At 41.3% G+C, this 12,199-nt stretch overlaps 1 protein-coding gene across 1 annotated transcript in view; it reads right to left on the minus strand.

Moving 5' to 3' along the window:
* The window catches only part of pde8a (phosphodiesterase 8A), an 85,718-nt gene that overhangs the window by 15,928 nt on the left and 57,591 nt on the right, over window positions 1-12,199 (minus strand). The window contains exons 10-17 of the mRNA XM_085804811.1: window positions 12,060-12,111; window positions 11,924-11,966; window positions 8,590-8,667; window positions 7,796-7,866; window positions 5,822-5,986; window positions 1,803-1,851; window positions 787-922; window positions 478-676 (exon numbers count right to left, since the gene is read on the minus strand). Of these exons, the coding sequence (XP_085660937.1) occupies window positions 478-676; window positions 787-922; window positions 1,803-1,851; window positions 5,822-5,986; window positions 7,796-7,866; window positions 8,590-8,667; window positions 11,924-11,966; window positions 12,060-12,111 (793 nt within the window). The remainder of the gene's footprint in view (window positions 1-477; window positions 677-786; window positions 923-1,802; window positions 1,852-5,821; window positions 5,987-7,795; window positions 7,867-8,589; window positions 8,668-11,923; window positions 11,967-12,059; window positions 12,112-12,199) is intronic.

Genomic DNA, 12,199 nt, shown 5'->3' on the forward strand with positions numbered 1-12,199 from the left:
AATTTGTGCTTTTACTTTGAAATAGGAAGCTAACCTACCCTCGATATAGCTAGCTTGAACCAAAATAAAGCGTCTTTGCTTGAACCCTCCGTTTTGACCGATCTGGTCCCGTTAGCGGCATTTGACCGCTCAAGATGCCTTACCGGAGAGTTTTGTCAGCTCTGAGACCAAGATCGGCCCGCCGGTTTCCCTTTAGAGTTGCTGAAGAGTTTCTCTGATGACTTTAGGTGGAGGCAGGCTAACACTACCCATACACTTCCAGTGTTTGAGCTAAGCTAATTAGCGGTGCTCCCTCGTTACTGCACGCACAGTTGAAAGGATGGTGTCTATCTGCTGGTCATGGACTCGGGAGTGAGGCAAGACACGAAAAAAAATGTTGGCGTATCCCTTTAAAGATGATGGGGTGTCGTCTACCAGCTCATCAATGACCCACACCTTTATTTTGATGCTAAACAGCATCAATAACCACTGGTTTACCTTGACCCTCTCCTTGCAGAGGAAGTAGGCCGTGGCGTGCAGGACGTCGGCTGCGTGCGAGGAGTTGTGGTAGGAGTTACTGGCGTGGTAGTTGGCTTCGATCACCTGCAGCCACGAGCGTAGCGTCGCTTCAGGGCAGTTCAGGTACTCACAGACCCCGAAACGGGAGAAGATCTTCATCCCCAAGTAGGTCAGAGGCCTGAGGGAGGATTCAGCAGCACAAACACTCAACAACACCTCAACACTTCTACAAAAATAATAAAAACAATTAGCCACAGTCCCTACAGCTGTGTGTTGTTGTTGCCTCACCGCTTCATGGTTGCAGCTTCCAAGTTGACGATGTCAAAGTCCCACGAGTCCTCGTTCTCCATGGTCTGGGCGATACGAGGCGGGATGTCGTTCAGCGACAGAGGCGTCGTCAGCTGACTGGGGATGTGGTGAGGCTCTGACCGGACAGGACACACACGCAGATAAATAATAATAACAACAGTCATCATCAAAATGATCAGAGGCAACAGCCTGGTAGGAGGCAAAAGAGCTCCTAAGTAACAACATTAAAGGGACATTGTGTAAGAATTCCTCCCATCTACACTGCAAAAACTCAAACTCTTACCAAGAATATTTGTCTTATTTCTAGTCAAAACTAATCTCATTATACTTAAAATAAGAGCTTGTTTTTAGACACTTTTTACTTCTTTCAAGCATATTTTCACTTGAAATAAGTAGAAAAATCTGCCAGTGAAAGCAAGTCTTTCTTTCTTATTACAAGCACAAAAAACTTGCTTTCACTGGCAGATTTTTCTACTTATTTCAATTGAAATTTTGTTTGAAACAAGTGAAAATGATCTAAAAACAAGTAAATTTTTAGGTGATGAGTCTTATTTTAAGTGGAAAGAGATTAGTTTTCACTAGAAATGAGACATTTTGACGAGAAATAAGACAAATATTCTTGGAAAGATTTTGAGTTTTTGCAGTGTAGTGTTGTGGTTGTATATCACAAGCAACTCAATCGTATTTTTCATGCTGCATTCACCTGAAATTGGGCAGATGGCAGACGGAAAACAATGCAAAACAATACACGTGACAATACGTTGTCATGGCGATGTCGTATTGTTTACCTGACCCACGTTTTACCGGCTTTCTCTGGACTTCTGTGACTAAAATGACATCTGGTTTGTTAGTGATGGACGTCTGCCCGACTGCAGGTGAATGCAGCATCAGTGTACGTTTGAACAAAATAATCGATTTTCGTGAATAGATACTGTAACAGGAGAAGTTACACAATGTCCCTTTAATAAAAACAACACAACATTACGTTAACTTACGCTTTGTTGCAAGTATGTATTCATTTCCTGACAATCTGCGTAAACCATCCTGCGAACATGAAGAAAACAAAGAGAGAAAGTTACACACATCCCCTAAACGCATCATTCATTCATTATTTAAAACCGTCAATTAGAAATAAGGAGTTCATCTCAGTGTTGCAGAGAAAATAAAAACTTAAAAACCACAAACAACAGATTGAATCACAAACCAGTAAATAAGAAAACAAAGTCACTTTAGCCTCAAAGTTTGAAGCCTTTAGTTTCCATGAATCAATTATCAGTTGATATGACAATTGTTATTTATTAGAAGACTCGATATGAGATGAGCTGCGTTTAAATGCTGCAGAGTGAAACCAATGACACCATCAGTGTAAATAACAAGAAACAGACGTGGATTTTTACGGATTTTCCGTATTAACACTTTTATGAGTGTTTTTTTTTTTCTTTTTCTGAGCGATGACACAATATTCTGGAGCCGTTCTGATGTCGACACCTCGTTTTGTTTCCCCAAACGAGCCAAAACTGAGTTTATTATTATTATTATGAATGAATCTGATACGCAGTTTATAAAATTATTTCCATATGTACTACGACCTGTAAACGACACAGCGACAGGATAATATATGAACATAATCTATGATGACATCGTCTTCCTCTGGGTTTTGGTTTTCACGCTGTGGCGGCAAATGGAGCCAATCAACAATAGTTTTAACACTTCATCACCCAAATAATCAAACTGCTGCTTTTCACTGGTTCAAATAATGATGCAGCTCCTCTGGGACAACACACACACACACACACACACACACACACTGCATTAGTAATGACTGGGGAAGTGGAGGTGCAGCTAACTGTTAGCACCAGATTTCCAGACTATGATGTTTCTTCAAAACTGTATAGAACGTCTTTTTATATTTTATATATTTTATGTTATATTTTAATTTTTATATCTTGTTTTTACCTTTGCTTTGGTTTTTTACTCCTCTATCTTTTGGAAATACTGGAACAAACAGCTGTATGTCTTTTAATCATTTTGTATGTGTGATTTTTGTCTGTTTCTCTTTTTAATATCTGGACCTTGAGTCTGTAAATAAAGTTATATGTATACATACATACATACATACATATATATATATACTGTATATACACTTCTGCTGACAAGTAAATTTCCCATATGTAAGATCAAGAAAGTCTGATCTTTTTATTTCAACTCTGGACCTATTGCTATAAATTATTCTTTATAGATGCTCATCTTTGAATTCTGATGACTTTTCTATGAGGCTGAGAGAAAACGTCTATTATCGGCTATTATCGAGTCAAAATGTGAATTTGTCACTAGCTGCAGAACTGCTAATATGCTAATTAGTCTTTATCGCTGCTAAAAACTAAAGCTAAAGTGTGTTTGTCAGAGCAGAGTGTTTTCTGCAGTCGTTCTGGTTTCATTTCACTTTATCAAAACCAGAGATCATGTTGTTGTTGAAAAGTGTTTCTCACAGACTAATCTGTGACAAGCAGCTGCAATAAAAACCATTCTGACCTAAAAAAATAAAATAAAAATAAGAACGTGTTGTTCTGTTAAACTGAGTCCTCGGGCCACCGTGTGTTATAAACATGTTCAAAGACTAAAACAAAAAACACATAGAAGTAAAAATAAAAGCAGAGAAATAAAAAGCTCCACCAGCCTGTGCTCTACTACTGTATGCAGCCTGGGCGTTAGTTCAGTAAGCGCTTGGGTGTGTGTCGCACAGTGAAATGTTTACTTCACAAGTGAAAAAGGAAGAGGAGAGACTGGCTCATCTTTGACCCGAGCATTGTCTCATGGTGGCGCTGCCTCTGTACACACCACAGGCTATTTTAAGCTTTTTCTCCCCCAGAAAAGATGAGAGAGAGACGGCTCTTCGGCTCTGAGGGAGCTCGGCCCGGCCACGGCTCAGCTTCAGCTACACTCACACTGCAAAAACTCAAAATCTTTCCAAGAATATTTGTCTTATTTCTTGTCAAAATGTCTCATTTCTATTTAAAACTAATCTTTTTCCACTTAAAATAAGACTCATCACCTAAAAATCTACTTGTTTTAGATCATTTTCACTTGTTTCAAACTAATATTCACTTGAAATAAGTAGAAAAATCTGCCAGTGAAAGCAAGTTTTTTGTGCTTGTAATAAGGAAAAATAAAACTTGCTCCACTATCAGATTTTTCTACTTATTCCAAGTGAAAATCTGCTTGAAAGAAGTAAAAAGTGTCTAAAAACAAGCTACTTTTTAATGTGTTGGGTCTTATTTTAAGTATAATGAGATTTGTTTTGACTAGAAATAAGACAAATATTCTTGGTAAGATTTTTGAGTTTTTGCAGTGCACTATCCTTCAACCAACGACCAGCAAACACCTCATGGTTTTCTGGCTTCATCCGTCGTTAACACTTGTGCAGAACAAATGTGTGTGTGTGTGTGTGTGTACAGTGTGTGTGTATGTGTGTACAGTGTGTATAATAATAAGTGAAGCCACACTTCTTCATCTGATCCAAAGAACAGGATGTTTCCAGGCCCGCAGAGTCGAGAGGAAGAGGTTCATGTGAGTGTGACTGTGTGCATGCGTGCAGAGAGTGTGTGTCGGTGTGTGTGTAGTGTGTGTGAGAGAGAGAGAGAGACAGAGAGACAGAGAGAGAGAGGGGGGAGAAAGAGAGGGTGGGGTGGGCTTTCCTCTCCAGCCTACAGGAGCACAAAGGACAATCTAACACTTCCTTTGGGGTCGTTGCCAAGACTGCCAACTTGGCACTCTGTCTACTTCTGCTTCACCACTGCTGTCTGTTAATCTCTCTCTCTCTCTCTCTCCTCCAAAATGAACTGAAATCTTCACAAAAAAAAAAACAATAATTCCACACAGATATGACGACACCTCTGTTCCTGTCAGGATCATGGCATGGCATATGTATTCACTCAGTTGTAGTTGTATCAGAGAGACGATGTTGTATCTAAATCTAAAGGGACGATGTCGATACGACATCCCTTTAGATACGACATTGTCCCTTTACATACGACATCGTCCCTTTACATACGACATCGTCCTTTAGATACGCCATTGTCCCTTTACATACGACATCGTCCTTTACATACGACATCGTCCTTCAGATACGACATCGTCCCTTTATATACGACATCGTCCTTTAGATACGACATCGTCCCTTTACATACGACACCGTCCCTTTACATACGACACCGTCCTTTACATACGACATCGTCCTTTAGATACGCCATTGTCCCTTTACATACGACATCGTCCTTCAGATACGACATCGTCCTTTAGATACGTCATCGTCCCTTTACATACGACATCGTCCTTTAGATACGTCATCGTCCCTTTACATACGACATCGTCCTTTAGATACGACATCGTCCTTTACATACGACATCGTCCTTCAGATACGACATCGTCCCTTTATATACGACATCGTCCTTTAGATACGCCATTGTCCCTTTACATACGACATCGTCCTTTACATACGACATCGTCCTTCAGATACGACATCGTCCCTTTACATACGACACCGTCCTTCAGATACGACATCGTCCTTTAGATACGTCATCGTCCCTTTACATACGACATCGTCCTTTAGATACGACATCGTCCCTTTACATACGACATCGTCCTTTAGATACGACATCGTCCCTTTACATACGACATCGTCCTTTAGATACGACATCGTCCTTTAGATACGACATCGTCCCTTTAGATACGACATCGTCCCTTTAGATACGACATCGTCCTTTAGATACGACATCGTCCTTTAGATACGACATCGTCCCTTTAGATACGACATCGTCCCTTTACATACGACATCGTCCCTTTACATACGACATCGTCCCTTTAGATACGACATAATGTTGTATCAGAAGGACGATGTCGTATTTAAAGGATGATGTTGTATCTAAATCTAAAGGGACTATGTCGTACGTAAAAGGACAATGTCGTAAAGGGATGATGTCATGGTTGAGGGATGATGTCATGCCCCTCTGCTCACCGTCATCAGCCCCCCCACCAGGTCGTTGGTGTGGGGGTCTTCGTCCTTGGTGCCCAGCTGAGGGGAGTAGAGCTCCGTGGTCCTCAGGATCTCCAGGACTCGGTCCAAGGCCTCGGCTACAGGCATGGGGCTGCTCTCCTGAGCTGCGTTGATGATGTTGATCACCTGGTGGTCAAACAGGGAACAAAACAATCATGGATTGGATTGGAGTTTCATTGTGGTAGGAGTAAAGGAAAAAAATAAGCCTATCAAATTCGTTTTCAAAGAAAGTTGTAATACATAAAATGTTACATTTCATAGATACTTTCATTGTGTAAAGTTTCATTGTGGTAGTAGTAAAGGAAAAAAATAAGCCTATTCAGGTGTATTTTGGGCATAGGCCTATTTGATTAGTGTAAGGCTCATTTGCATATTCAAATTTGTTTTCAAAGAAAGTTGTAATACAAAAAATGTTACATTTCATGGATACTTTAATTGTGTAAAGTTTCATTGTGATAGGAGTAAAGGGAAAAAAATAGCCCCATTGGGGTGTATTGTTGTCGGCACCATAGACTTTATACAGTAAATAATGATGCAAATTAAACATATTTCCCCAACTCGGATTTCTTAGGACTTTTAATATGTTGTTCTGGACACCTCATAGAAATGATGTATGGTGAAAAACATTCTGTTACAATTAGTCTGTCGTAAAACACTATTTTGCCTCGACTATATTATGGTTTTTATACAGTATATATGCGAATGAAACGTTTATTTAGTTTTTTTACACAAATATTGCAGCTGGTTCCAGAGGCCACTCATCTCTGTGGTGTCGAGTTTCTAATCCAACTCTCATTTCTCAAAATTCCAGTAAATTAATCTGCAATAATCAGAGTTATCCAGATGAAAACATGTACGTAAAACAGACTCTTAATGTCTGAGATTTACAGTTTCACAGTGAAACGAGCGGCTGCAGGTTCTGCAGGTTCTGGTGGTTCCACCTATGTGGAGGTGAAGGTCGATCTAACTCAGTTAATATCTGGGCACAAACAGCAGCAGCGGTTTGTTTCGCTGCTTCACTGTGGAGGGGACGATGCCTTCAGGGACCGGCTGCACAGTCAGATGACACCGAGCAGAGGAGCTGCAGCGGATCATATGACCGCTCCCTGGGGACGTCCTCTGCTTCCGAGCGTCCGACAGAAACCACTGAAACAGCAGGTCATTCTGCTCCAATGTGCTTTCCTCTCCTCTCCTCTTATTTCCTTTCCTTTCCTCTCCTCTCCTCGCCTCTCCTTTCCTTTCCTCGCCTCGCCTCGCCTCTCCTTTCCTTCCCACTCCTCTCCTCGCCTCTCCTTTCCTTTCCTCGCCTCGCCTCTCCTTTCCTTTCCTTTCCTTTCCTCTCCTCTCCTCTCCTTTCCTTTCCTCGCCTTGCCTCTCCTTTCCTTTCCTTTCCTTTCCTTTCCTTTCCTTTCCTTTCCTTTCCTTTCCTTTCCTTTCCTTTCCTTTCCTTTCCTTTCCTTTCCTCTCCTCTCCTCTCCTCTCCTTTCCTTTCCTCTCCTCTCCTTTCCTCTATTCTCCTTTCCTTTGCTCTCCTTTCCTTTTCTCTCCTCTCCTTTCCTTTCCTTTCCTTTCCTCTCATCTCCTTTCCTTTCCTCTTCTCTCCTCTCCTTTCCTTTCCTTTCCTCTCCTTTCCTTTTCTCTCCTCTCCTCTCCTCTCCTTTCCTTTCCTCTCATCTCCTTTCCTTTCCTTTCCTCTCCTCTCCTCTCCTTTCCTCTCCTCTCCTCTCATCCCTCTGTGGTGTTTTATCAGTCCATCTCCTCCTGACACGGTGCGAGAGCTCGTAGCTACACTCACGGCGGTCGTCGAGAATGTTTTTTTTTTTTTTTTTTTTTTTTACAACCTAAGAGTTCAGTCATGAGACGCTGAGCGCTCATCATCACATGACGGAGGGATGATGATGGGATGGAGACGGAGAGAGAGAGAGAGGGACCCACCTTGGTGATGGGGGCTTCTATCGTCATGGAGTGGATTCGGGCCATGGAGGAGTGTCTGCGCTGCGAGCTCCCTGCAAACAACAGATTAGAAAAAAAACCATTATGAACTCAGTTTTTTCTTGGTTTCCCTCATCAAACTCATCAAATACACAATCCAACAACTCCACAACGCTCTGGTGGACAAGTTGTGACCTGCACATTCACCACGCTATGAGATAATAACACAACGTTACCAGACAGAGTTGTTTTAGAGGGAAATTCATGCAAAACCGCCGATGTGCGTTGCCTTCAGGGACAGTTTTTCATCAAGCAGTCTCCGTATTTACCTCTAAAACAACTCATGAGCCTCCATAGCGTAGCTCTGAGCAGCTCGCGGCTCTGCTCCGCCGTTCTAAAAATAGCTTGCACTGACAATTAAAGGTAACGAACCTATTACTATGACTATAGGGATTATGGCAATGGGCCAATTTGACAAAACGTTGAACTATCCCTTTAAAGAGATTCATATAAAGTGATAGAGAAGGAAAAGGCTGGAAACTCTTTGTGTGTCAGTCCATGGCAACAATATGGACATTTCATGTTTTTTTTTCTTGTCACATGTGACTGAATTATAAAACAAAACGTAAAAAAAAACATTATAAACTCAGTTTTTCCAAACACTTTCTAATGAGTTTGTTGTTTGTGTGTGTATGTGTGTGTGTGTGTGTGTGTGTGTGTGTGTGTCCAATCAACACTTAACACACAAACACACGACTGGGAAGGACTTTCCATCATCTATCTCCCTTCACTCTCACCATCGCTCCCTCGAGAAGTCGTGGATCTGACGTCCAACGAGCCTTTCCTCCGGTCTTTGTGCTTACTGGATTGGATGTCTGGGGAGAAGAAACACCTCGATCAACATCAACATCAACATCAACATCAATAGCACGCAACGAACGCACTCTGAGCTCTGGAACTGGACTCTGGTGGTTCTGTGGTTTCTCTCAGGTTTAGTTACTTATCTCCCAAGTATGGAAGATTTTAAAGCTATAGGATCAAAGACTATTTGACTACTGAATGCACATGTTCTCTCACCGAACGCAGCTGGTGATTATAATGTATTGATGTAATTTGCTGTTACTGTTTTAGCTGTTTTTATGTTTGTTTTGTTGATGTTGTCCAAATGTGTACTTGATGTGGATGTACTGTGCTGCTTTCTTGGCCATGCAGGACCCCCTTGCAAAAGAGATTCTGAATCTCAATGGGATTATTCCTGGTTAAATAAAGGTTAAATAAAAAAAAATAAAAAAAAAGGTTAAAAAAAGGTTTCAAAACAGGGAAATTGTGATAATTGCTCAGGTCCGAGGAACAAGTGCTAGAAAATAAAAACAACAAGGTGACACGATGAATTTTCTTTTGATATAAAACGGGAAGAACTCAGAAGTCAGAAGGATTGAAAATATTAGAGATAAGAATCTATTTCACTTTTTTATTATCTGATTTGTCACAATTTGACACAACGTTACCAGACAGAGTTGTTTTAGAGGGAAATGCAGAGACTGCTTGATGAAAAACTGTCCCTGAAGGCAACGTGCATCAGCGGTTTTGCATGAATTTCCCTCTAAAACAACTCTGTCTGGTAACGTTGTGTTATTATCTCATAGTGTGGTGAATGTGCAGCTCACAACTTGTCCACCAGAGCGTTGTGGAGTTGTTGGATTGTGTATTTGATGAGTTTGATGAGGGAAACCAAGAAATCCCATAATGAGCCTCCGTAGCTCTGAGCAGCTCACGTCTCTGCTCCGCCGTTCTAAAAATAGCTTGCACTGACAATTAAAGGTAACGAACCTACTGCTATGACTATAGGGATTATGTCAATGGGCCAATTTGACAAAATGTTGAACTATCCCTTTAAAGAGATTTATATAAAGTGATAGAGAAGGAAAAGGCTGGAAACTCTTTGTGTGTCAGTTCATGGCAACAATATGGACCAATATGTTTTTTTTCTTGTCACATGTGACTGAATTATAAAACAAAACGTAAAGTAAAATGAAGCTCAGACTCTAAACTCTGCTCGACCTTTAGCGGAGGCGTGAACACGTTTCTGTGCAGTAAAACCAGACCAAACCATTTCTTTTCACTGAGCTGCAGAGATACGAAGCGCCTGCTCTGTTCACCTGTCTGCTGCATGTTGAAATCTGGCTTCATGGTTGATTCAGCCAAGAGGAAATAAAATAAAAAGTGTGGATAACGAAACCACCTGTTAGGAAAGCGGAGTGGAGCTCAGATAAAGCAGGACCTGTAGCTGCTCTGCTGCTGCACTCATGATTAAAGAAAACAATGACTTTTTTTTTTTTTTTTTACTCTGGGACGTTGCAACACATTTGTTGACACATTTCCAAAGTCTCCAGAAGAGTTTACAAAGCTCAGGTTCTCCTAAATGCGACTATCTCCAATTTATTGTTATTAACCTCCAACAAATATTTGGTGTCTGCAAACAGTCAGTTAAAATTAGCTCAGTGTATTTATTGTCTGAGTGACTCTGGAGCTGAGCGTTGTCCTTCCTCACCACAAACACAGAAGCAGCAGAGTCAGAGACAGAGGCAGAGCAACCGGCAGCTGTAGCTATAAAATGGGCGAAAAGCTGTTTTATTTCCCACTGTAGCGCTGTTATTATGTAACTTTATAAAGTTTATCCAAATGACGGCTGTTTAGAAGTTTGCTCCGATGTTTTTCGGAGAAGTGAAGCTCCGCAACGACCGCGACATCACAGAGACAGCAGCCGGTCTGCAGAGCTGCTCGGCTGGCCAACCTCCGTCGTCATCCCGGGGGGAGAAAACGATCGCTAATTAACTTACCCACAGGTTTTTAGAGGTTTATCACCGGCTGGTTAAATTATTTTTAGGAGATAAATGCTGGTCTCATTGATGAAATCTAACACCTGTAACAGTTGGCGCATTGCATTGTGGGATACAGTACGCAAACTAGACTGGTCAGATGCATACTGGAGATATTTTCCGAATCAGTACGACATCCGGGAATCTTTTGCATACTGTAGATTTTGCTTTTGTTTGCATACTGCATACTGCATTTTGGCCAAATCAGTACGTACTTGTAGTATAGTATGCGGTTTCGAATACAGACAGAGACAGAGACAGAGCAACCGGCAGCAGTAGCTATAAAACAGGCAAAAAGCTGTTTTGTTTCCCGCTGTAGCCTGTTATTATGTAACTTTAAGTTTTAATATATTTTAATGCAAGAAAGTAACTGTTTAGATCCCAAATATACGGCCAGTTTATCCAAATGACGGCTGTTTAGAAGTTTGCTCCGATGTTTTTCGGAGAAGTGAAGCTCCGCAACGACCGCGACATCACAGAGACAGCAGCCGGTCTGCAGAGCTGCTCGGCCGGCCAACCTCCGTCGTCATCCCGGGGGGAGAAAACGATCGCTAATTAACTTACCCACAGGTTTTTAGAGGTTTATCACCGGCTGGTTAAATTATTTTTAGGAGATAAATGTTGGTCTCATTGATGAAATCTAACACCTGTATCAGTAGCATTAGTTTGTTTGAATGAAAAGTGAATCTTCCTGTGTGTGTTGGACAGAAGAGCAGGGCTGCCTCGGGGCATCAATAAACAAATGTTTTACAATGAACCGATCAGTCTGCAGTTTTATTTTATTAAGCTATAAAACATGGTTATGGTCCACGGCAAAGATACTTCACTACTCTAAACTCTCTGTTATACAATGTATCTTTGTTTTAATTTTTTGAAGCACATTGAGTTTATGCTTGCCGTATGAAATGTGCTATATAAATAAATTTGACTTTTAATTTTAAACTGTCTTTGGTTATGGTTAGATGTCAGGGGCGCATTGCATTGTGGGATAGTACGCAATGTAGACTGGTCAGATACTTGAGATATTTTCCGAATCAGTACAACAGCCAGGAATTTTTTGCATTCTGTAGATTTTGCTTTTGTTTGCATACTGCATACTGCATTTTGGCCAAATCATTACGTACTAGCAGCATAGTATGCGGTTTCAAATACAGCCAGAGACAGAGACAGAGACAGAGACAGAGACAGAGACGTTGAGGCTGCAGCACTGAGACCTTTAACAGTATAAATGACCTGTGATGAAGGAACTCACCTGTCTGAGACTCTGCCTGCACACGCTCAGTGGATTTATCACTCTGTGGACGGAGAGGACACACACAGTGATTAACACACACACACAGATTTGTCTCATTCATGATTAAATCTGAAGAAGTGGGGACACGTCTCACCTTATTATTATCATTTAAAGGCCTGTTGATAGACACATAGTGTCTGATTTTTCTGTGAAAGACAATAAGAACTCGTTAGTCCGTCGGCAGCGGCAGCAGAGACGAACATCGTGTCAGTCAGTGAACGCATCATCACATCA

This window comes from Trachurus japonicus, chromosome 3 (genome assembly GCF_045865225.1).
Source record: "Trachurus japonicus isolate A0001 chromosome 3, Traja_1.0".
NCBI classification, from domain to species: Eukaryota; Metazoa; Chordata; class Actinopteri; order Carangiformes; family Carangidae; genus Trachurus; species Trachurus japonicus.